The sequence below is a fragment of the Phocoena phocoena genome, chromosome 11, assembly GCF_963924675.1.
Source record: "Phocoena phocoena chromosome 11, mPhoPho1.1, whole genome shotgun sequence".
NCBI lineage: Eukaryota > Metazoa > Chordata > Mammalia > Artiodactyla > Phocoenidae > Phocoena > Phocoena phocoena.
Genome location: NC_089229.1, coordinates 58,080,925 through 58,103,912, shown reverse-complemented (window position 1 = coordinate 58,103,912; position 22,988 = coordinate 58,080,925). Strand labels below are relative to the sequence as shown.

Sequence of the window (22,988 nt, the reverse complement as noted above, 5' to 3'; positions counted from 1 at the left end):
AGACAGAGGCGCGGAGGCTCGAAGAGAGGAGACGTGGAGGGAGGGACGGAGCCCGGACAGCGGCGGACACGGCCTCGCGCGCCCGGAAGAGAGCAGCGCGCGGCAGGCGCTGAGCTCTGGGCACCGAGAGGGGCATCCCCGGTGGTCTGCAGCCGTCCATGCACAGAGCTCCCTCCCCCACAGCCGAGCAGCCGCCGGGCGGAGGGGACAGCGCCCGCCGGACCCCGCAGCCCAGACTCAAGTTAGTGGGCAAAGGGAAGCGCCGGGGAGTGGAGATGGGTGGAGCTGGACTCGGGAAAGGGGTCCGGAGGGCGGAGGTCGAGCAGAGGACGAGGGGAAGCGGGACGGGGGTGGGGGGTGGAGACTGACGGAAAGGGGGTGCGTCTTCGAATTAGGGGCCCTGGGAGCAGGCAGGAAGCTGATGAAGCTGGATGTGAAAGAGCAGTACCTAATTCTCCATCGCCCGTTTATTTTGTGCGCATGACCTGGCATGTGAGCCCCCTGCAAAGAATGTGGAGGCTCCCAAGCGCTAGGGGAAGCCCTGGAGCTTTAGCTGGCAACAGTGCCGGGGGAGGGCCACTCAGCTGGCTCAGTCCGTCGTCGGCACGGAGCGCGCGGCTCCGGGGTCCGGGAGAAGCCGGCGCCTTTGAACCAACAGAGCATCAAAGGAGCTCTGCAGAAGCGCGGCATGCCTTAGGCGTCTCTTTCCATTTCTGTGGCTTGCGAGGGGGTTTCGTTGTGCGGCCCCTCCCTCAAGGGGTCTTGAGTCGCACCCACACAACCCTTGAAGACGAGGATGGAAAATGAGGGAGAGAAGGATAGGCGGGAGCCCCCCGGCGGTGTTCGCCCACAGACGGTAGCACTGTGGGAGTGTGTGGGGGCGGACCGGGCCCCGAAGCAGAACAATTGAGGCACTCCTCCTCTCTCCCGTGCCCGAGCTGAAGGGGTGGGCTTACCTATGGAGCAGGTGGGAAGGTCACTGCTGGGAGAGGGGCCAACTGAGGTGCACTGGGCAGTCTGGAAGGCAGGGGAGAGAGCGCAAGAATGGGCAAAGAATGCCTAATCCGTGGGAAAAGCTGAGCAGGGGTGGGAAAAGGGGAGCAGAGGATGTTCTGCCTAGCTCGCTGAGTGGAAAAGGGCAAGGGTAGGGGCCACACCCCTGTCTCTCAGCTACATGAGCAGGATGCCACCAGGGAATACAGCTGGCCCATAGTGGTTCTAGGTGTCCACTGCAGGGAGGATGGGGGTCCTGCATTCACCTCAGTGTGCGAAGTTAACTTGTGTAATGTTGAGACTGCTGGGTGTTTAGGGTGGAAGGTGAGGACTGTGTTCTGGAAGAGAGGTTGGTCCAGCCATCCCAGGGGTGTGCTGGCTGGCCTCAGTGCTCAAGATCTCCTTGCCCCAGGTCAGAAAAGTAAAAGCTGAGGATGGGGGCTTGGAGCCTTTGACTTCGGCAAAAACTGATCTGGCTTTTGGTACTTGCGACCAGTCTGGGATAGCACTGGCATGGCTATGCCTCTGAGCAGTGCCTGATTCTCCTAGTCTGTGTTCAGGTCTGGATAGAGAGAGCATTCAAAAGAGGGGAAGAGAAACAGGCAGGAAAGAGAAAACAGTTGTGAGTGTGGGTTGGTACCCAGCAAGGGAACTTGCACTGACTGCCCCCCACCTTTGTGCACCTCCTTCTCAGGCCCAGTGCCCGAGCCATGGCCCTGCCTCGGACACTGGGGGAGCTGCAGCTGTACCGGGTCCTGCAGCGCGCCAATCTCCTTTCCTACTATGAGACCTTCATCCAGCAGGGAGGGGACGACGTGCAGCAACTGTGTGAGGCGGGTGAGGAGGAGTTCCTGGAGATCATGGCACTCGTGGGCATGGCCACCAAGCCCCTCCATGTCCGACGCCTACAGAAGGCACTGAGAGAGTGGGCCACCAATCCAGGGCTCTTCAGCCAGCCAGTGCCTGCCGTGCCCGTTTCCAGCATTCCACTCTTCAAGATCTCTGAAACTGCAGGGACCCGGAAAGGGAGCATGAGCAATGGGCATGGCAGCCCAGGGGAAAAGGCGGGCAGTGCCCGCAGTTTTAGCCCTAAGAGCCCCCTTGAACTCGGAGAGAAGCTGTCGCCATTGTCTGGGGGACCTGGGGCAGGGGACCCCCGGATCTGGCCAGGCCGGAGCACTCCAGAGTCTGATGTTGGGGCAGGAGGAGAAGAGGAGGCTGGCTCACCCCCGTTCTCCCCACCTGCAGGGGGAGGAGTCCCTGAGGGGACTGGGGCTGGGGGGCTGGCAGCAGCTGGGGCTGGTGGTGGTCCGGATCGACTGGAGCCAGAGATGGTACGCATGGTGGTGGAGAGCGTGGAGAGGATCTTCCGAAGCTTCCCAAGGGGGGATGCTGGGGAGGTAACTTCCCTGCTGAAGCTGAACAAGAAGCTGGCACGGAGCGTGGGCCACATCTTTGAGATGGACGATAATGACAGCCAGAAGGAAGAGGAGATACGCAAATACAGCATCATCTATGGCCGCTTTGACTCCAAGCGGCGGGAGGGCAAGCAGCTGAGCCTGCATGAGGTGAGGACCCCAGGCCCTGATCCCCTCCCCTACCAACTTCAGTTGTTGCAGTGCTTCCCTCAACTAAGGGGGAAGCAGAGACACAGGTAGGAGCCCAGCTGTCCAGCCCCACGCCGCTCAGGACGCCCCAGGAGTGGAGGAGGCCCCAGGCATTCCTAGGAAGCTGTGGGTGCTGACCTCTGTTTTCCTTCCTCAGAAAGCTCCTTCCTGCATGATGTCAAAACCCAAGCAAACATCTGATGGATGAGCCTCATTTGTCTGGTGGTGAAGGGGAGTGAGGAGGTCTGGGCAAGGTGGTGGGCCAGTTAGGATTCTGACTGCTCTGGCGGTCCTCTCCACAGCTGACCATCAACGAGGCTGCTGCCCAGTTTTGCATGAGGGACAACACTCTTTTACTGCGGAGGGTGGAACTCTTCTCCCTGTCCCGCCAAGTGGCCCGAGAGAGCACCTACCTGTCCTCCTTGAAGGGCTCCAGGTGAGACCCCCTTCGCCAGGTTCTCCCTAGATCAGAATCCCGCCAAGGAGATGGGTCACGTCCTGACCTCCAGTTCAGGTGCCTGTAAGCCTGCTTCCCACCCGCCTGCGTGTCCCTGCTTTTGGCCAAGTCCACTTGCCTAGGTCTGGTCCCACCTCCCATCCCTCTCAGGTCCCTTCTGCCCCCCACAACAGTAGTGCTTGAGCTGGGGACTGCTGCTTACCCTTCATCTTTCCAGATCCTGGGAATAATGCATGTTCCCCATCAGATTCTGTGTCCTGTCCACCATGTGTCCCTCCCCAGCCTCACCCTCCTTGTTTCTCTCCATCTTTGCAGGCTCCACCCTGAAGAACTGGGAGGCCCCCCACTGAAGAAACTGAAACAAGAGGTAGGTTTGCTAGGGTACATATAGGAGGTTAGGGCAGTCTTCCCCAGCCCCCTCTCTTGCCAGTCCTCATTTCCCCATTTGGGGCATCCACAGGTTGGAGAACAAAGTCACTCTGAAATCCAGCAGCCTCCCCCAGGCCCTGAGTCCTATGCACACCCATACCGCCCCAGCCTGGAGGAAGACAGCGCCAGCCTGTCCGGGGAGAGCCTGGATGGACACTTGCAGGGTGAGTGTGCGTCAGAGCGCTTCTCACTGAGGGGGGGGGGGGGCGGGGGCGGGGGGAAGGTGTGGGAGGAGGGCGCCAGGAGGCCACTGCCTGGCACAGGGCTGGGAGGCCTGGCTGGGCGGGAGCGAACGGGCCTGGGCCCGTGGGGCTGGCTGTGTGGTTGAGGGTGAGGGTTCCGTTGGCTGCGGCCCCCTACCTGACCCGTGCCCCTGCCCACAGCTGTGGGGTCGTGCCCAAGGCTGACGCCGCCCCCTGCTGACCTGCCTCTGGCGTTGCCAGCCCATGGGCTGTGGAGCCGCCACATCCTGCAGCAGACGCTGATGGATGAGGGGCTGCGGCTAGCCCGCCTCGTCTCCCACGACCGCGTGGGCCGCCTCAGCCCCTGTGTGCCCGCAAAGCCACCTCTCGCAGGTGAGGCAGCCAGCAGTGCCATCCCCAAGCACCCCTGCCACCCAGGCCCCGCACAGCAGTCCTGGTGTCCTCGGGGCAGTAGCATGGTGGGGCTCCAGCTAACCAGGCCTTGGGTTGAGGAGGGGGGAACCCTGCAGGGCTGTTCCTAGTGGGGAGGGTCTAACCCGAAGCCGACGTCTGTGAATGGCGAGCTTGGGGAGCAGGGAGACAGAGAATGGGGAACGAAGGGGAACAGGAAGAGGAGAGCCACCAAGAAGGGAAGTTTGGATGGAACTTCTACCGACGCAGGAGGGTGGAGCAGGCCAGGAGTTGGGGTAGGGTTGCCAGCTTGGAATTGGAGGAGCCCAGAGGGGGATGCTTTGTGTGTGGATGGGGGAAGCGGGAGTAGGCAAGGAGGCCGGCAGAGGGCCGGGCATCGGCTGGGCTCAGAGTGACGCAGCAGACAAAGCCACCAACCCTAGCTTGGTATTTTTAAACTGTGTGTGGGTGTGAACTGGGGGCGGGGACTGACGGGGGCTCTTCTTGGGGGAGGAGCTGGGAGGCTGGCTTCCTGTGTCCCCCCTGTTTTGGCTTCTAAGAACCCTGGGGGGCATGGTAGGGTTGGGGGGGGTGCCCTGGGAGGAGGCCAGGGATAAGCGGGGGCAGCAGAGCCTGGGAAGGGGGGAGGGGGAGAGGTCAGAGCCAAGCCGCCCCCACAGCTCCTGACAGAACCAGAAATTCCAGCAGAACGGAGGCGGGAGAGACAGAAAGAGAGAGACACATCCAGAGACAGAGAGCTACACACAGCCAGCAAGGGGAGGGGGGCGCACACACTTGGGTATGGAACCGCCCCCTAGACCAGAGGTGGGCAGGAGTCAGAAAATCAAGCTCATCTTCGCAGCCTTCTCTACCCCTGCCTCTGTTCTCAGCCCCCCTCTGTCTGCAGCGTCCATCCAGCATCCTCCTAACCTACCCCTTCTCCCTGCAGAGTTCGAGGAGGGGCTGCTGGACCGATGCCCTGCCCCAGGACCCCATCCTGCTCTGGTGGAAGGTCGAAGGAGCAGCGTGAAAGTGGAGGCTGAGGCCAGCCGGCAGTGAGGGGGGGACTGGCGTCCTCAGACCCAGGGCGCCAGGCTTCTGGCTCACACAGACCCCTCCACTCTCCATCCCTGGCATCTAGTCACAACCCTGGATCCTTCCGCTGCCCTTCTCCTGCCTCCCCACCTGCCCCATGGGCATAGAACTATGGGGCTTCAAGCAATAACAAGCAGGGGCCTGGCGAGAGGACACAAGGAGGGTGCATGGTGCCCCCTCATCCTTGCCCAGAGCGAGGAGGCAAGAACTCTGCCTCCAGGGCATTTGGGATTCTCCCCTCCCTTACACAGCACACTCCCATCCTCTCTAGTTAGAGTCAGTGACGTGAGCAGTTGGACTCAGTTTGGACATGGGGGAAAGGGGGACTTCCTTGGGAGGGTCCAGCAGCTAAAAATGGAAACGGTTTCCCCCCAGATCTGGGGGCCTGGGAACACTGGACCTGCTCCTCCCCTCTGCTCCTCCATTTTTGTGCTTCTAGTTTGTTTCTTTAATTTAACAAGTGCTGCAGTTCGCCCACCCATCCCCATCTTCCCCCCAAGTCCTCAGCGGTTCTCTCCCTCTTGCCCTCTCTAGGGGGGTGTGGGGTCCCCTTCACCGGCCCCCTCGGGAGGCCTGGGTGGACTCAGGGTCTCCCTCAGCTGGGATCTGGGCCGCAGCACCTGTCTGAGCAGTTAGAGCGTCTTTCTTTTCAGATCGTGTACAGTAGATTATTTATTTTGTTATTTTGGAATAAAATTTATTTTATGGCTTAGGATCTATGACCCCCAAGATGGAGAAAGGGTGGCATGGGGTTGGGGAGTGGAGGGAAGCTGGCGGTGGGTGGGAAAATAGAAAAGAAGAAGCGGGTAGGGCCCCCAATACACCATGAGGACCACACACCTGAGTCTGGACCCCAGGCTCAGCCTCTGCCTCTGGGCAGGATTGGAGGTGTTGAGCCACCGAAGCTACAGCCACATAGACTCAACTTGGGCAGAGTCATACTCAAAGCTTAGTACATCTGGGTTAGCATACATCAGAGAGGCTAGTATACTCGCTGGTGTCTTTTGAGCAGTGTCTCACACTTCCAAACGTGTTGTCACACAGGCAAAATCAGAGAGGTGCGTGTTCTATGTGGCCATAAAACTAACATGTGACATCTATATATTAACACATCTCAGGTCCACACACTTTCACACAGCTATACGCAAACTCAGCCCTTATACTTCTGCACAATCTCATACACATATCCAGAAGCCTGCATCTGACTGACAGGAATTTGGAGCTGACAGGGATTTGTTTTTTAATCTGGGCAAAACCCACATCAGCAACCAAATGTGTACAGACCCCCCTCTCTCCCAGGGTCTCCTGAACTGTTGGGACCCAAGCCCATACTTCCATCCCTAGCCTCTGAAGCAGATGTGTGCACGTGTCTGTGTGTTTCCACATGTGTGTCCGGAGCCCCGGCTCAGGGCAAGCAGAGAAGCCCTCCGTGCCCTCACCTGTGCTCTGGCCCAGCCCCCTTCCTGCTCAGCCACATCTTCTAAGGAGAGGGTGTGTGTGTGTGTTTTGCATGTGCAGGCGTTTTGGGGCGTGTCTCACTTGGAACCTGAATTTCCCTTCCAGTATTTGGAAAGTGGAGGGCAGGGGTGTGTGGTGGGAAGGAAGGAGTAGATATGTCCCATCCACTGTACATTCTCCTGGCAAAGTCTTTTCCTCCTGACCAGGGAGTAGGTGGGGATAGGAGGACACCCTCCCCAGCTGCTGCTTGGCAGGAGCACAGGCAGGTGTTCAGAGCAGGTCCATGGGGGCAGGAGAGCTGTCTCTGGGCTCCCCCTCCAGCTGGGATCACCAAGTGGGGTTAGCCCTTATGTCCAGGTGGGACATTGAGATCCCAGACTGCCCATAGCAGGAGGGCTGCAGGAGGGGTTGGGCTCCCAAGGACCCTCCCTCTGACTCTCCTTGCCCCTCCAGGAGAAGCTTGGTGAGGTCCTGTTCAGTGGGAGGCAGCAAGGGCGGGAGCATGTCTTCACGGACCCTGCAGGGAGGAAGGAGGGAAGCAGTGAGATAGGCATGGCACCCACTCCTCAGCCTCCACCCCCAGGCTGACACTCACCAGGTGCCTTGAGGGAACCCTCCCACCGGCTGCCTCAGGCAGCTGTCTTCCGCCATGGTCACATCTGAGCAGAGCAAGGGCTTGGAGCTGGACACGGCATGCTCCTGAGGCTGGCACGGCAGCAGGCCCCTGCCGGGCCCAGAGAAGTAAGTGAGGTGGTGGCGGGGGTCGGGGGGTTGAGGCTGGGGATGAATGAGAAGCATGAGCTCAGGATGGGGGTGGGCGTCACTCACTGCGGGTGAGGTTGGTCAAAGGGCAGGCTCATCTGACTCAGGCTGGGCGGCATCTGCAGGTGAGGTCTGGAATCAGGAAGGAGGGCACAGTCAGAAAGAAAAGCTGGACAAGGGCAGGGTGTTGCAAAGTCAAGACCATGACCACTGAGTGAGGAAACAGTATTTCCAGCTCCTCATCCTGACGGCAAGCACTGGGCAAGCCATTTCCACCTGTGAGCTTGGACTTCTCATCTGTATAAATGCGTATGCATTGGCGACTGGGGGCAGGAGACAGAGGAGGGCTAGATTAGCTAATTTCTGATGTTTCTTTGGACTTTGAACTTTGCTGGCTCTAAGTACCCCTGTCCCCACCCCTACCTCAACTCCTGGGAGGGGAGATGTCATGCCTCGACTGAGAGTTAGTAAGCTCCTGAGTGCTACCTGGAGAACAAGTGTCTATGCCACTTCAGGCCCCAAAAGATAAATAAATAAAAATCAAGACAGCAGATAAGTGACAGTAGATTTCAGGGGCGGGAGAGATAATACTAATACTTACATAGCTCTTCCTGTGAGCCAGGTACTGTGTTTAGCTTTACACATACTATTAACTCAATTAACCTTCACAATAACCCTGTGAGGTAGGTATTGTTATTATCATTATTCCCTATTTTACGGATGACACATCAGAGTTAAGTAACTTGCCCAAAGTCAGCAAGTGGTGGAGCTGGAATTCGAACCTGGATCTTAACCACTAACACCTCAGTGGAATGGACAGAAGAGACCCAGGTGTTGGCTTTTTGCCACCCCGTTCTCACAGAAGAGACTTCCCTAACAAATGCAAGTGCCCAGGCCCGTTGCAGGTGGGTATCCCGCCCTGTTCCCCAGAGGGGGCCCCACTTACTCCTGGAAGGCTGGCAGCACATTGACCGATTCTTCCCGGGGAAGGGCTGGATATGAGGGGATGGAGTGAGAGCGTGGTGGGTACCCCTGGGGCCTGGGGAAAGAAAGCAGACCCCTGATGCCAGCCCTTCTCCTGGACACCCCAAATCCCTGCCTCAAGATGGGGAATCCCTTTCAAGGAAAGGAAATTCCCTACTTCAGCCCCCAGTGCCAGCTCCCCCAGTTGCCCATGCTGAAACAGCCTGCTAGCACAGACCACTCCCAGTTCCGTCTCTCAAGCTTCTTACGCCATATCTGGGCCGAGCTGCATGTTCATGGAGCAGTCAGGGACCATTCCAAGATCGTAAGAGGGCATCATGGTAGGCGTTTGGGGCTCAGGGGTGGTAAGTGGCTGGTCCCTGGAGGAGGGGAGGAGGCATGTGTGACTGACCAGGGGCTGATGCCACCACCCCTTCCCCCAGGTAAGTACTGGGCCCCACCCTCCACCCATACCAGCACACTCACCTTTCCACAGTCATCTTGATTGTAGCTGGCACATAACCCCTGCCGTCCTTACCCATCTGCTCAGCTGTTGTGGGGAGGAAAGGAGAGCCATGGAGTGCTTCTGGTTTAGGGAGGAAGGGAGGTGGAAAAGGTGAGCATGGCTGATGGGCAGGTAGCAGAAGCAGGGAGATGAAAATGGAGAGAGAAGTCGGGGATGACACACAGCAGGCAGGGAGGGGGCAGCTGGGAGCAGGGAGAAGGTGGACAACAGGAAGGAGTCAGGACTGCCAGCCCCAGCTCACGCTTGTAGTGGCTCCGGAAAGCCTCGTCCTTGGGTTTCTTGGGGTAGAGGTTTTTGAGCTGAGCGAGGTCCCGGATTCGGTCACCAAGTGAGCGAATGGACAGGTCTTTGGCAGAGAATGGCTGGATGTTCTCTATCTGTGGGGAGCCTACAATAGGAATGAGACCTTGAGTCCCCTCTGTCCAGACTTTATTCCCCTTCCCCAACCTCCTCCCACTATTGGACTCATTCTCAATCTACCAAGGTGAGGAGGAGAGGAGCTAGGGTGAGGGTCCTGAGGGAGGGAGACCCACCAGTCTCCATTCCCACAGAACTCACAGTGAGAAGGTAGACGTTTAGACCACAGAAGGAGGAAGAGAAGTTGAACCGAAGGAAGAACTTCTTGAAGACCAGGGTTGGCCTCAAGGAAGGCCAGGATGTTTCCTCCCCAGAAGAAACCCCAGAGGGCACAGGCACAGAGGCAGAGGACTGGCTGGGGTGACCTCACCATCCTGGCCCCGGATGACATGGGCAATGGTGATGCCCCCAATCTCTGAGTCACTGAACCGAAGGAGGAATGTTCCATCAGGCTCGTTGAGAAGAAGGCTAGTGACGTATTGTTTGCTGATGAAGCCAATGATCAACCTGGCCAGGATGAGGGAGAGGATGTGGGTGGGGTCGCAGGGTGTGGAGTGGGAGCTGGAGGTACAGCTGCTCAGGCCACCTGGGGCGGGGACTCACCGATCTGACCAGTAGCTCCGGAGACAGCGTTTGGTGAGGTCCAGGACGCCATCAAACCACTGCCAAAAGGTGAAGCCACGACCCAGCAGGATCTCCTGTGGGGAGAGGGGAGTTGGTGGGAGCACAGGAGCCTAGTTAGGGCAGGCATTGGGCTGTGAGTACCTACACGACAGAGTCATAGGACTGAGGGAACCACATTGGACCTGAGACCCCATCCACGACAGTGGCCAACACTCAGGCTTACCACGTGCCGGGCACTATTCCGTGCTCTTTTCATAAATTAATGTATCTGATCTTTACAAGCCTAGGGAGGTAGGTCCTGTGAGTATCCCATCTTACAGATGAAGAAATGGAAGCCTAGAAAGGTCAAATAACTTGCTTCTCACGCAGCTGGTGAGAAGCAGAGCTGGGATTCAGCCCAGGAAGTCTGGGCTGGGCCCCCTCTTAACCACTGTGCTCCACACCCTCCTGAATGAGGCCTGGAGGAAGTGGTGTCCAGAGAAGGCAGCTTGCAGGGTGTGAGTGTCCTGCTCCCTTTGCTAACACATCCTCTGGTGGTGTGGGCTTTTCTTTCTTCCTTTTTTAAAAAAGAGATCAGTGCGTGACTGCATTTACCCAGCTGGTCCTCAACCAAGACACCCAGACCTCCTTTTTTCCCTGTTCTTGTAACAGATCCAGTCCTGAGCCACCTTATTTTGGAGGCAGTAAAATGTAGTCGCTAAGAACAAGAGTCAGAAATACGGTGTTCCATCCCAGACATGCCACTCACTTGCTGGGAGGCCTTGGACAAACCACTTAACCCCTCTGAGCGGGTTCATCCTCTGTAAAATGGGGGTAATAGCACCTACCTCAAAGGGATGTTGGGATGATAGCATACGTGAACTGCTGAAGCTCAGTGCCTGGGTATAGTAAGCTGTCAACACATGGTAGCTGGTATTATTGCATATGTCCCTGTGGGATTTCGTCCCTGTTGTTGCAATAAGACCTATTTTCCCAATGGGTCAAAGTCATTTTGAACCAAAGCTGTGTTTACACACAATCTGGGCGAGTCATGCAGATCACTGGCAAAGAGGGAGGACGGAGGGCCCCCAGACCAAAACGGGGGGATGCCAGAGACCTGAGGGGTTTTCCTGCCTGGGCCATGACAGAGGCCTTCCTGATGAACGTGGTGGGGCATTGTGAAGATCCCAGCGGTTGATCCCTGGGCAGACGTTGGGGAAGCCCTGAGTGCCCCAGGGATGAAGAGCTTGGGGGTGGGAAGTCCGAAACGCAGGGGAATGACCTTGTTGAACTGTGACCAGGACACAGAACGGTGCTGGAAGGCCTCCATGCTGAGGCTGTTGTCGGTGAAGATCTTCTGGGCCAGGAAGAGGAAGTGCTCTGGGAGTAACCCCCGGTTGGTCCCCACCTCAGCCATGAACTTGAGGTTAAGAGTTTCACACATCTTCTCCCAGGGCACCCGCTCAGCCACCACAAAGGGCACGCGGTCCTGGGGGGAGGAGAGAAGGAAAGGGAGCCTCAGGCTGACATCCCCATCCCTCCTCAGGAGGGCCTTCATCTTTCCCGCTTCCCCAAGCCTGCCGCTCCCCAGCCTTGTCCCCCTGAACTTGCTCAACAAAGATGGTGCTTTTCCAAAGGAGTCTAAGGTGCTACTGCAGGATAGCTGTTAAGATTGGCATGAAAAGGGGACTTCCCTGGTGGTGTAATGGTTAAGAATCCGCCTGCCAATGCAGGGGACACCAGTTCGAGCCCTGCTCCGGGAAGATCCCACATGCTGCAGAGCAGCTAAGCCCGTGCGCCACAACTACTGAGCCTGCGCTCTAGAGCCTCCAAGCCACAACTACTGAGCCCAGTGCCACAACTACTGAAGCCCACGCGCCTACAGCCCATATTCTGCAACAAAGAGAAGGCACCGCAATGAGAAATCCACACACTGCAACGAGAGTAGCCCCCGCTCGCCGCAACTAGAGAAAAGCCTGCACGCAGCAGCGAAGACCCAAGGCAGCCAAAAAATAAATGAGTAAATGAATTAATAAAATAAAAAATGAAGTATGAAAAAAATTGGCCTGAAAAGAGGTCAGGAGTACGAAAACAGGTCTATGAGAAGGAGTTAAGGTCACTCTCTTTTGAACATGCTTGTCAGCCTGCACCCCACCTCCCAGGTAAGAGCCCCCCCTGCCCCCGCCAACTCCAGGTCTTTCATCACCATCTCAGAGAAGGCGTTGTCCCACAGAATGGTGGCTTTGGCATTGTTGTCTTGGTTGCCGTGGACGATGACCACCAGGGGCAGAGACAGGGCCTGAAGGGGGTGAGGAAAGGGGGTTCTTCTTACTGGGGCAAGGGGCTTCCACAGAGGGCTGGCTCTGAGGGTGCAGGGGAGCTACTGGACTCACACAACATGGTTAAAAACTCATGGTATGTTATCGAGTGCTTTCTGAAGCTCAATTAGGGCCTTACTGCAGAGAAGTGGTTACAAGTCAGTGCTATAGAGTCCCCGGGTTTCCAATGCCAGCTCCAACATTCAGTAGCTGCGTGACCTGGGCTAATTACTCAATGTCTCTGTGTCTCAATGTCCTCCTCTATAAAATGAGACTAGTAATAATACATATCTCATAATGTTATTGTGAAAACCACGCGTGTGTGTGCACGTGTGTGGCTTAAAACAGTGCCCTGGTCTATGAAAAGTGCGTGAGTGCCAGTTGCTCCTACGCTGTCATTCCCTGGGGTGTGCACTCCGGTTCTGGCTCCTCCCCACTCACCCGGGGCCCCAGCATGCACAAATCCCAAACACACAGGGTACGGGGCAGTCATGAAGAGTGAGGATGCAGGGCCCCAGTGTGTGGCCGGGAGGGGCACCTGGGGCCCCGCCTCGGGCAAGGCTGGGGCCTCGGTTCACCTGGAGCTGGATGGGGAGTTTGTTGGGGCTGAGCGTGAAGCTGGTGGAAAAGAGCACGGCACACTTCTCCTCGGTGACAGACTCTGTGCCCTTCCGTTCGCACCGCTTGATTTTCTTGAGAAGCTGCGGGTGGGGCGAGGGAGAGGAGGGTGAGAGAAGCAACTGCTTTTCCTGGGCTCCCAACACCCTCTCCAAGGAGAATGTCCTGGCCTGAGGACCCCCGCCCACTGCTCCCCAAAGGCCTCACCAGGTTCTTGAACAGGGCAGAGCAGCAATTCCCGGGAATGCTGTTCTCCAGGGGCACGGTGTTGTTAATGATTTCCCCAGTGCTTTCTCTGCCAGGCAAGTCAGAGAGTGGCTCATCCCAACTGGGCCAGGAGTGGCAGGGGCTTGAGTCCACCGGCTGATGGCCTGGACTGCTGGCCCCTAATCTCCATCTCCCCGCTTGAGTTCTTAAGGGAGAAGTCCCCATCTTAGCCAAATCACGATGTTCCCACCCCATTCCAGCACTGATGGGTCCCTCCCCTTCCACTGCCTTGACTATCATACAGGGTCCCCACATCCCATGGCCCGCCCTCCCTGTCATCACCCTGTTCTTCGTGGTGCCAGTCCCCCAGGCTCCTCTGGCCTCCACCACCCTCCAGCCCCTCTCCAGCCCCAGCTTACGCTCCAGCCCCGGGACCCTGGGGCATGCTCAGCTCCCTCGCCTGCTTCTCGGTTACCATGTCGGCCCTGACCATCAGAGGCTTGGCTGGGGCCGCCAGGAACCGCAGGCCCAGTAGGAATCGAACCCCGGCCTGGAACTTGGTCTGAGTCTTCAGAACCTGGGGGGGCTGCTTTTCCACCAGGAAAGAGCTGGGAGGAGTGAGGAGGACACAAGGGAGGTTAGCAGCTGGGTCCCTCCTGGTGCCCTCCCCACAGCTCTGACCCTCTTCCTTCCTTGGGGTCTGCTCTAGGCCAGGCTGGGGTCTCATACCTGGTGATGAGGGTTCGCAGGACTTCATCCAGCCGGCTAAGCAGCGCTGCCCGGGTCTTGGGCTCAAGCTCCCCACCAGCCGCCCCCACCTCCTGCTGCAGCTGGGAGTAAATGTCCACCAGGCTCTCACACCTGGGGCCGGGACAGTGGTTAGGGGGCACAGGGTTTAGGCTGCCTGCTCCCCGCCCAGACCCCCCACCCCTAAACCCAGGAAGATAGCAGGAGAGTGTGTGTGGAGGGGTGGGATGAGCAGTGGGCGTGGCTGCAAGGCACCTGGGCTAACCGAGTTGTGGGACATGCCTTGGCTCTGGGGAGGAAGGTTCCTTCTCAGTGCCTGGAAGCTCTGTGGAAACCCAGCTGCCTCTTCCCCAGGGCTCTGGTACCCAGGTCAGCTGCCAGCACATATGATGCTTTTGTGCATTTTCAAAGGTGCCCCGCCCAATAGACCAAATAGACTTCCCATTCCTCTGGGCACGGGGCTTGAAGAGAGAATTGTGGGCTGGAAGAACTCCTGCTTGTGCCCCGTCCGCCGGGTGCACGTGTACAGGACACAACCTGGACAACAGTGTGCATGGCTCTGCTGGAACGGGCTTCTCTGAGTCTTGACTCACCCCAAGACCCTTTGGCCTGGTTTTCTCTCTCACACCTGTGGGTGCTCCAGCAGGGACAGCAGGTGTCCACCCCCAGCCCCCCACCCTTCCCTGTCAGCCCTGCCCCAACCTCTCCTGTAGTGGGGCCAGGCTCTCCTCAAAGGGTGCGCCATTCCCTGCCAGCTGCTGCTGCCGTTTCCAAATCTGGATCCTCTTCAGCACCAGGGCCTGGGCAGCCTCTAGCTCCCCGACAGTCTCCTGCAGGAACGTGGCGAGGGCCTGTGGGAAGAAAGGGCCTGAGCCAGGGCCACACGCTTCCTCCTCACCCAGCTCTGGAGGGTAGGGCTCTCTTTCTCACCTCTCTGAGGTCTAATCTCCATCCCTCCACAGATTTGAGACCCTCAGAGTCTGCCCTTGGAGCTCAATCTCCATGTCCCAGTCCATTACTCACCTCACTTGGCCCGGTCCCATTGGCAGGAGTTTCTATCAGGCTGTGCAAAGACACTGAGGGTAGGGGCAGAAATCAGGGGTGCAGATAGATTTGAGGTTCAGTCAAGGTTGAGATCCAAGAGGGGATCACTCCCACACACTCCTCAGGACCCTCTTAGGGCTCTAGGCCCAGGCTCCCACCTTGGCCTCCCTCAGCCCCAGGCTGCAGGGCTTTGCGGAGAAGGCAGGTTTCCCCCACTCGGTGCTGCAGCCTCCGCAGGACTGTGTTAAACTTGAGTTCCTCTTGCTTCCAGTGGAAGGGCATTGGCAGGTGGCGGAACTGCACAGGAAGGAGAGATGCCAGGAGGTGAGACATTCTGCCCAGCCCTTTCCCTTCGGCCTCCACTCCCTAAAGGGGTGCAACTGCCATGCTCTGCAGAAAACAGGCCACTTCCCTTGTCTGCCTCCCTTCTCTCCCTTGACAGTCCTTCCTGGCCTTTTGGAATTTCCTGACGATAAGACCTCTCTCCTGGCAGAATCAGCTCCTTATCACTTGCTCTCTCCTTCCTAGGCCTCACTACCCTCAGTCCCTCATTGCAAGCTTCTCTGAGCTTAACTTGGGGCTCACTTTGACTCCTTTGGTCATCCTGGGCCTAGAACACTGAACTTTTCCTGAAGTTCAAATTCCTTCTAGTGTCTCATGGCTCAGGCTAAAGTCCCAGGGAGTTGAGTTGGGGTGGGAGGTGGGGTACCACAGTACCTGTTCCATAATAGCTTTTTTTTCCCCTTGAAGTATGTGTCTGAAAGTGGCCACCAGCTTCAGGGGGTCCCTCTGATATATGCTCTATAGAAATGAAGGGTGGTAGACAGGGTTAGCCTGGCTCTTACCCATGTCTTTCTCCCCTTCCAATCCCCAGCCCCCCCATTCACGCATGCACTGAAAGGCAGCACAGCTGTAGGCTCACAGCATGCGTTTGCATGCTTTTAAAATCTAATTTGCATGCTAGCTAACAGCTAGCCACAGGAACACCAATTTGCTTCCAGCATCCAACCAATTTTCTTCCAGCATCCAATGCTCACCCCAGCTCCATTCCAGGCCCCACCCAGCCTTGTCCCCTCCCCTCCTGCCCCACCTCCAGGGTGCTGATGTGTTGCAGGATGGTGCTCCCCTCCCCCTGTTCTCCAGCTGAGGCCTGAAGACGCTGGACAGTGGCAGAAAGTAGGGCGCTGGCCATGTTGCAGCAGAAGGCGTCTGAGCCGACAAGGAATTCCCTGCAGGAAGATCAAGGATGAGGCAGCCTCGGGTCAGGGCTTCCTCTGCTCTACTGTCCCTTTACCCCACAGCAATCAGCTCAGCGGCTCCTTCCTCCTCTTCTCCTCCATCCAAGCCCTCTGTAGCCCTCAGCCCCGTCCCTTGTTCCCCAGTTTTCCAGCTGTTGTGGGTGGTGCCCTTACCCCAACTCTGACCTCCCTCCTCTTTGGCTCAGCCTCCTAAGGGGGTGGGGGACTCCACGTATCAACATGCATAGTCTGGTTGATGAGGTACAGACTCCCAGCTAAATCTGGACCACCGCACATGGAATAACGAGTCCCAAGTCTTGAAATGGGATGAAGAAAATCTAATGAAAGGGAAGGTGGGTGGGGGAGGACCTTGGGGACCAACACGGGGCAGCCAGGACTCACCAGGGCTGGTTCTCCAGCCAGTCACCCAGGAGATGCCGCAGGTGTTGAGGGAAGTCAACATAGAGCCGCTGCAGTTTTTCTGGGGGCATTTTGGAGACCAGACCCCACAGAGACATGATCTGGGGTTTGGAGGGTGCCTGGAGAAAAGGAACAAGGCTACTTGGGCACTCTGAGAGGTGTCCAAGAAAGTTGGCTTTTGTTTGGGGGCAGCCAGGGACCTCCCGTAGACAGCCCTCCCAGAGACCATCCCCACCACCACTCACAGCCAGACCACCTCAAACCAGGGACATCCCTGGCCAATGCCTCAGACAAGGTAATTCCTTCAACGGTAGACACAGGGGTGATGGGGTGGGAAGAGCTGAGCTGCAGTCAGAGGGCGGGGTGGGAGACAGGGGCGATGGGACAGTAGGGAAAGGTCTCTGAGAGAAGACAGAGGATGTGGGTTGTAGCTCTAGGCCTGGCTCTGGTTCTGTAGGCAAGAAACCTCCCCTCTGTGGACCTCAATCTTCTCATCTATAAAATATGAGGCTTGCATAAACTGCAGAACTTTCCAAACTTTTTAAAGCAGTGGACAATTTTAGTTTTAATCTGTGGAATCCCAATTATATAAAATTGGAGTTTCTCTGTTGAAAGCAAGCGTGGTAGGCCTGGAATTCTACTGCTTCTTACTTCCTTCTCCCCACCTCCTGACCCCAAAGGTGTCCCTGGAGAAAACCCTCAAAATTCCAGGGTTCCGTGAGAGAATCTGAAAACTACCTGGCTAGATGATGAAGAGCATGGCAGAGTAATAATAGCTACCATTTATTAAGCACTTACTATGTATGAGGCATTATACTGAGCTCATTACCTCATTAAAATCTTGCAACAATTTTTAAAATATAGAATTATCCCCTTTCACAGGTAGAGAAACCGAGCTCAAGGAGGTTCTCCAACTTGCCGAGGCCACTCAGCAAGCGATTTGAACCCGAGAGGGGATTAACCACCACGTTGTACTGTTAGGATGTCCTCCAGATCCAAATCCCATAATCCTAAGGGGGGGGGCATGGGAGGAGAATTGAAAAAGAGGAGACTGAGCGAAAGGAAAAGTAGAGAGAACTCAGGAAGATGGTGAGAGATTAGAGAAAAAAGTGGGGTTAATAAGCCTTCAATGAAAAGCCTAGAAGAGGGGCAAGGAGGCTAGGGCTACAACGAAGGGAAGAAAAGGGGGCAAGAGGAAAGGAGATGGGAGGGTAGGGGAGAGGGCTGCCTCCCCATTTCTGGGTGGGCCACAGGGTGGGGTGGGTAAACCAGTGGTTTCCCAGGGGTCTCTCAGTTTCCAGTTTCTCAAAATATCCCTCTTCCCAGAGATGACAGAAAGGATGGGGATGGAAACTCCCTGGGTCGCCCCCAACCTGGTAACCCCAAGTCTTCCTGCTGCACTTTTAGCCCCTCCTCTCTCCCAGGACTCCCAGAGGGACGGAGAACAGAGGGGCCCCTTTTCTGGAAGTTCCTGCCTTTCCCCCCAGTCCCTATCCCCTTGAGCTCTTTTCTCCCAAAGGCAGAATCCTCCCCCAATCCTGCTCAGGGTCCTATAATAGACCTTTCTCTACACACCACCTTGGGGTGGGGCCCCTTTTGGTTTGTGTTTCAAACTCAGGGGAGGACTCCATCTCTCTCTTCCCTCTTCCTCTCCTGTGTCTCACGGTGCTCAGACCTTTGACCTCTCTCCCTACCCTATTGGGGACTGAGGCGATCCCTAAGCCATAGGTAGCCCCCCTTTCTTCTGCATGCCCCTGTTGAGTGACCAGCTTCCTGGCCTGGTCCTGGCTTCAGATCTTCCCCACTCCATCCTCAGGCAGCAGGGGGCCAGACTTTCTCCCAGCCACACCCAGTAACCAGGCTGGGTCAATCGGCCGGCCAGGCCAGGGGCACCTTCTGCTGTAGGCCCCCAACACCGGCAGGGAGGGAGGAGCCACGGCCTGAGGGGGCGGGGCCAGTGTTCCCTTCCCAACCGGGAAGGGAAACCCAACGTCCAGGATCTTCATCAGCCCTCTTCGTGGCCTAAACCTCACCTCAACCCTTACATTCCCGAGCCCTTTGATCGTGGGACCACAGGATCAAGAGTCAAACGAGCTCCTCTGAGTTGCCCAGTGTGTGTCTGCGGCGGCGGGGGCGGGGCGGGGGACCGGGAGGCGGAGCCAGTTCAGCTAGAGTAGGGTTAACTGCGTGACTTGGCCGCGCCAAAAGTGGAGCAGTTTTGAGGGGGGAAATTCCCTCTCCTTTGGGACACCATGAGGTCTGCGTCTGGGGCTCGCTCACCCCTTAGCCACACCCTTGAACAGGAACCTTTTTGGGGGGCCCGGATACGGGTTTGTCTAGGACCTACTGCCCTCTGGTATCAGCCTTCTAGGGAGGGGCGGCCACCTCCCCCCAACCCAGAGGGCAGAGGGGCACCTCCTTGCCCTCCTTTCCCTGCCTTTACATGTCCCTGGAGGTGCGGGGGACGGGGTGTATGGAAAAAGTGACCCACGGTGGGGAGGGGGGGAGGGGAAGTGCTGGGCCTGTACTCACCCCAGATTCTTCTGACACTTCGAAACTGCCAAAACTCAGTACCACCAACCACCAACCCCAGCTGAAACAGTCTCTTGGGGACCATCCACTCTGCCGAGGGAGGACCCTGAGAGGCACTCCCCGTAACCCACCGCCCCACATATTCATAGTCAGAGGCCCCCCACCCTCCCCTCCTTGGAGGCATCCCCTCACCTTGCCAACCCCTCTGCTGTCTTCTCCCTCTCTCAGCGGGCACTGCCAGGCCCCATGGGTCTGTAGTTCTGTCCAGCGGGTTCAGGGCTGGCCCTGCTAGCACCCCCCCTCCACCTCCAGCACCAAAAAGAAAAAAAATACACACACACACACACACACACACACACACACACACAAAATCCTCTCCCGTCCTTCCTCTTCAGTGTAAGCAGTGCCTGCCCCAGCCTGCTGTTTCCGGCTTCTCCGACTACCCAGGTCCCTCCCTGGAGCTCTGACGACACAGACAAGGGAAAGTGGGCTGGAGGAGGAAGAGGAAGAAAGTGGGGTGAGCGTGTGTGCCTCCGAGACCGGGTAGGGGAGCATGGCGTGATGGGGAGCCAGGACTGGGGCTTGGGGGCCCTGGGGCCAGGCTGGAGGGGATGCTGATCCCCACTTACTCTGTCCCCCCTCAAAAACAATCAACTTTCCTCCAGAAAGTCACCCAATATCAAGCCAGAGACGTGCCGCCCCAAACTGCCGCTCCCATACTCAAACTTTCGCAGGGGCCGGGAGTTTGGGCTCGCAAGGGACTGGGCTCCCCTGTGGCCTCTGGAAAAAGAAATCTCTCTGGGGCTCTGCGCTCCCTCCAGTGGAGGACCCTGAAAGCGGCCAGGGAGCTGGAAATCCTAAGTCCTCCTTCCTTCTTGGTGGGGAACGCCTTAGAGGTCTCGTGACCGCTGATAGGAGGGAGTGGGGGAGGGGAGGCTGAAGCTCACAATTCTGTAGGACTCCAGGGGTCCCTCGGACTGAAAATCGTTTCTGCCCCCTCCTCAAACCCAGGTGGGAGCCGGCACGAGTTGGAGTTGCCGCCTGTAGATTCCCAAGGGACAAGTTTGCGTGTGAATCTGCGGTGCAGCTTTGGTGAAGTTCCTATCTGTTTCTGGGGTAAACACTGAGACACACCCAGAAATAAACACACACATACTCAACTTCCCCAGCCAGAAGGACACCCCCCCACACACACATGCTTACACACACGTGCAGGCAGGCTCACAGACGTGTCAGCAGTCAGAGCCACATGCAGTCACAAGGAGACACACACTCACATACACAAGGCTTGCTCAGCTTCTGAGTCACCACCTAGTTATGTAGTGGATGGTTTCTGCAGCTTTTGCTGGAGGAGGAGCTGGAGCTGGCCTAGGGACCCAGAGAGCCCTTCAAGCCCAAAAACCTGAGAGAGGGGTATGGGGAAATGGTGGTCTCTGGGGGTGGGGGTGGAAGGTGGGAGGAGGCTTCTATTTCCCTCCTTTCTTCCCAAACAGGGCTGGGCTCAGGGGCCAAAGCCAGGCCTATGCTGCCCCCTGGTGTCTGAACTGATTCCCAGAGCCCAGCTCCTCCCCCTCCCCTCCACGTGGATGCGCAAGTGTGTGTGCAGGGGCGCACCCAGCCAGGCCGCAGAGGGTAGCAGTTAAGAACTTGGCCTCTGCGGACAGGCTGCATGGGTTCAGAGCCTGCCAACGTTGCTAACTGCACAACTCTGGGCAGTTTACTATTTGTGCTTCAGTTTTGTCATCTGTAAAATGGAGCAAATAATGGTCTTAACTTATAAAGTTGTGAGAGTGAAATGCAATAATACATGTGAAGGCTTAGAACAATACCTGGCACATAGTAAACGTTAGGCACTATTTTTATGTCCCAGAATTAGCCAGACAGGAGGAAGACAGAAGGGCCTCCATCCTACATAGGGTCCCCGGATTTGAGGGTAATATTACTGCCACAAAGGCAGAGGCTATTGGAGGTATGTTTATGTATTTATTGTGTCTGGAAGGCAGACAGTTGAAAAGGAGGGAGAGCCGGGGTGGAGATGGCAGGCAGGCAACCTGTCCGTGGGTTTAAATGGCTAGGATCGCAGCATGTGCACAAAGGCACTCACGACACGTGCACTTCGTGTGTTCTCCCAGGCGCCCACTCTGCCTGCAGACATCCACAGACATTGGCTGAATTCAGGCTTTGCCATCTAAGGGTCTCCGGAGGGCCAAGTCCTTCAGAACTTTGGCAAGAGGAGGATAGGAGTGAACTTTGGCTCTTTTTGGGGGGTAGGAAGGCGAGGAGCACGTACTGGAGGTAAAACAATATTTATTATCGTCTTCTCTAACTGATTGCCCTGATGGGGACACTGTGATGTCGTCAAAGGAATTTAGAGGCATATCTGACACGGGTCTGACTCCACTTAAAAGCTTTGTGACTGTGTGTCAACCCCTCAAATGGAGACAAAAGCTATACCTACTTGACATGGCCTAGGCCAGGGTGAGGTGTCGAGGGTGCCAAATTGGAGAAGGCACTCATCTTCAGGTGGTGCAAGTGAGTGGTTGGCTAGACTACTGGTAATGACACCCCCATTTGCATGACCCTGAGAGTGAGTGCTTTGCTTGCCTCACCCTCCTCCGGGTCCCACCACCCCTCCACTTTCTGTAAAGATCGCATGAGGGAAAGCAGAGGAAAAAAGCATTTTGTAGTCTATGAACTGCATGTTGCAACCCAATAGTGAGTCACAAAATCAGTTTGGTGAGTGTATTCGTTTGCTAGGGCTGCCATAACAAAGCACCACAGCTGGGGGTGGGGGTGGGGGATGGCTTAGACCACAGAAGGAATTCATTGTGTCATAGTACCAGAGGCTGGAAGTCCAAGGTCAAGGTGTTGGCAGGGTTGGTCCCCTCTGAGGGCTGAGAGAGAGAATCCGTTCCAGGCCCCTCTCCTCGGCTTGTAGATGGCCATATCTTCCTATTAACATGGTATTCTCCCTATATGCAAGTCTGTCTCCAAGTTTCCACCATTTTTTGCTGTACCACGCAGCTTGCGGGATCTTAGTTCCCCGACCAGGGACCAAACCTGGGGCCCCGGCGGCAATGAAAGCACTGAGTCCTAACCACCAGGCAATTCCCAAGTTTCCCCTTTTTATAAGGATACCAGTCATATTGGATTAGGGCCCACCCTAAGGACCTCATTTTAACTTGATTACCTTTGTAAAGACCCTATCTCCAAATAAGATCACATTCTGAGGTACTGGGGGTACCTCATATGAATATGAACTTTTGAGGGATATATGAATTCAATGTATTAATATACAAATTTTCGAGAGACACAGTTCAACCCATAACAGTGAGCCTTGACCATCACTATTTTTTTAATGAATTTATTTATTTATTCATTTATTTATGGCTGCGTCGGGTCTTCACTGCTGCGCGGGGGCGTTCTCTAGTTGCAGTGCGCGGGGGCTACTCTTCATTGCGGTGCGTGGGCTTCTCATTGCAGTGGCTTCTCTTGTTGTGGAGCACCGGCTCTAGGCGCGTGGGCTTCAGTAGTTGTGGCATGCAGGCTCAGTTGTGGCTCGCGGGCTCCTGAGCGCAGGCTCAGTAGTTGTGGCTCATGCGCCTTAGTTGCTCCACGGCATGTGGGATCTTCCTGGACCAGGGATTGAACCCGTGTCCCCCGCACTGGCAGGCGGATTCTTAACCACCGCGCCATCAGGGAAGTCCACTGACCATCACTTTTTTAAAACAAAGTATGATAGAATAGAAAATATCAGAATGCATCACACAAAGTGAGGATAAGTGGTGTCTAATGAAATTTGTTTCTGTTTTATATATTTATCTGAGTTCTAGGTCTTCATGTAAAAGATACTTTTCAGTGCTGGTTGTGATCAAAACAAAGCACCATTTGGATGTTGGTAACCATCACATATCACTTTGCATTGCTTTTTAATTATGGGTACATCCTTCTCCGACAAGGACATAAGCTCCCAGAGGGCGGGGACACATATCATCCTGTAAACTCTGCTATGCAGCTAGAA

At 56.4% G+C, this 22,988-nt stretch overlaps 2 protein-coding genes across 3 annotated transcripts; one reads left to right on the top strand and one right to left on the bottom strand.

Annotated features, from left to right (window-relative positions):
* Window positions 1-5,889, top strand: NAB2 (NGFI-A binding protein 2). 2 transcript variants are annotated; one of them, XM_065887888.1, is made up of 7 exons: window positions 1-241; window positions 1,688-2,561; window positions 2,903-3,036; window positions 3,373-3,424; window positions 3,518-3,650; window positions 3,870-4,061; window positions 5,029-5,889. In XM_065887888.1, the coding sequence occupies exons 1-7, from the start codon at window positions 159-161 to the stop codon at window positions 5,136-5,138; spliced, it is 1,578 nt and encodes a 525-aa protein (XP_065743960.1). In that variant the 5' UTR covers window positions 1-158; the 3' UTR covers window positions 5,139-5,889. The 2 variants fall into 2 exon arrangements, with proteins under 2 accessions (XP_065743960.1, XP_065743961.1); XM_065887889.1 differs by lacking the exon at window positions 3,870-4,061 and having other exon boundaries at window positions 159-241; window positions 5,029-5,138.
* STAT6 (signal transducer and activator of transcription 6) lies at window positions 5,829-19,250 on the bottom strand. Its single transcript, XM_065887887.1, has 22 exons — window positions 19,160-19,250; window positions 16,418-16,554; window positions 15,868-16,006; window positions 15,495-15,578; window positions 14,936-15,074; window positions 14,757-14,809; window positions 14,436-14,584; window positions 13,716-13,847; window positions 13,406-13,594; window positions 12,987-13,074; window positions 12,740-12,862; window positions 12,050-12,142; window positions 11,126-11,332; window positions 9,844-9,938; window positions 9,611-9,747; window positions 9,125-9,271; window positions 8,844-8,907; window positions 8,627-8,737; window positions 8,341-8,433; window positions 7,461-7,526; window positions 7,228-7,356; window positions 5,829-7,149 (listed from the first exon to the last, which is right to left on the bottom strand). The coding sequence occupies exons 2-22, from the start codon at window positions 16,531-16,533 to the stop codon at window positions 6,960-6,962; spliced, it is 2,544 nt and encodes an 847-aa protein (XP_065743959.1). The 5' UTR covers window positions 16,534-16,554; window positions 19,160-19,250; the 3' UTR covers window positions 5,829-6,959.
* Window positions 19,251-22,988: the final 3,738 nt, after the last annotated feature.

What these genes read in the sequence shown, in the direction of transcription:
- NAB2 (XM_065887888.1), top strand. Translation starts at nt 159, where the DNA reads ATGCACAGAGCTCCCTCCCCCACAGCCGAGCAGCCGCCGGGCGGAGGG. An exon ending in TGAAGAAACTGAAACAAGAG is followed by an intron (nt 3,425 to 3,517) that starts GTAGGTTTGCTA and finishes GGGCATCCACAG; the next exon opens with GTTGGAGAACAAAGTCACTC. An exon ending in CGCAAAGCCACCTCTCGCAG is followed by an intron (nt 4,062 to 5,028) that starts GTGAGGCAGCCA and finishes TTCTCCCTGCAG; the next exon opens with AGTTCGAGGAGGGGCTGCTG.
- STAT6 (XM_065887887.1), bottom strand. Translation starts at nt 16,533, where the DNA reads ATGTCTCTGTGGGGTCTGGTCTCCAAAATGCCCCCAGAAAAACTGCAG. An exon ending in AAAAAGCTATTATGGAACAG is followed by an intron (nt 15,075 to 15,494) that starts GTACTGTGGTAC and finishes CTTCCTGTGCAG; the next exon opens with TTCCGCCACCTGCCAATGCC. An exon ending in CTGCCCTGTTCAAGAACCTG is followed by an intron (nt 12,863 to 12,986) that starts GTGAGGCCTTTG and finishes CCCCACCCGCAG; the next exon opens with CTTCTCAAGAAAATCAAGCG.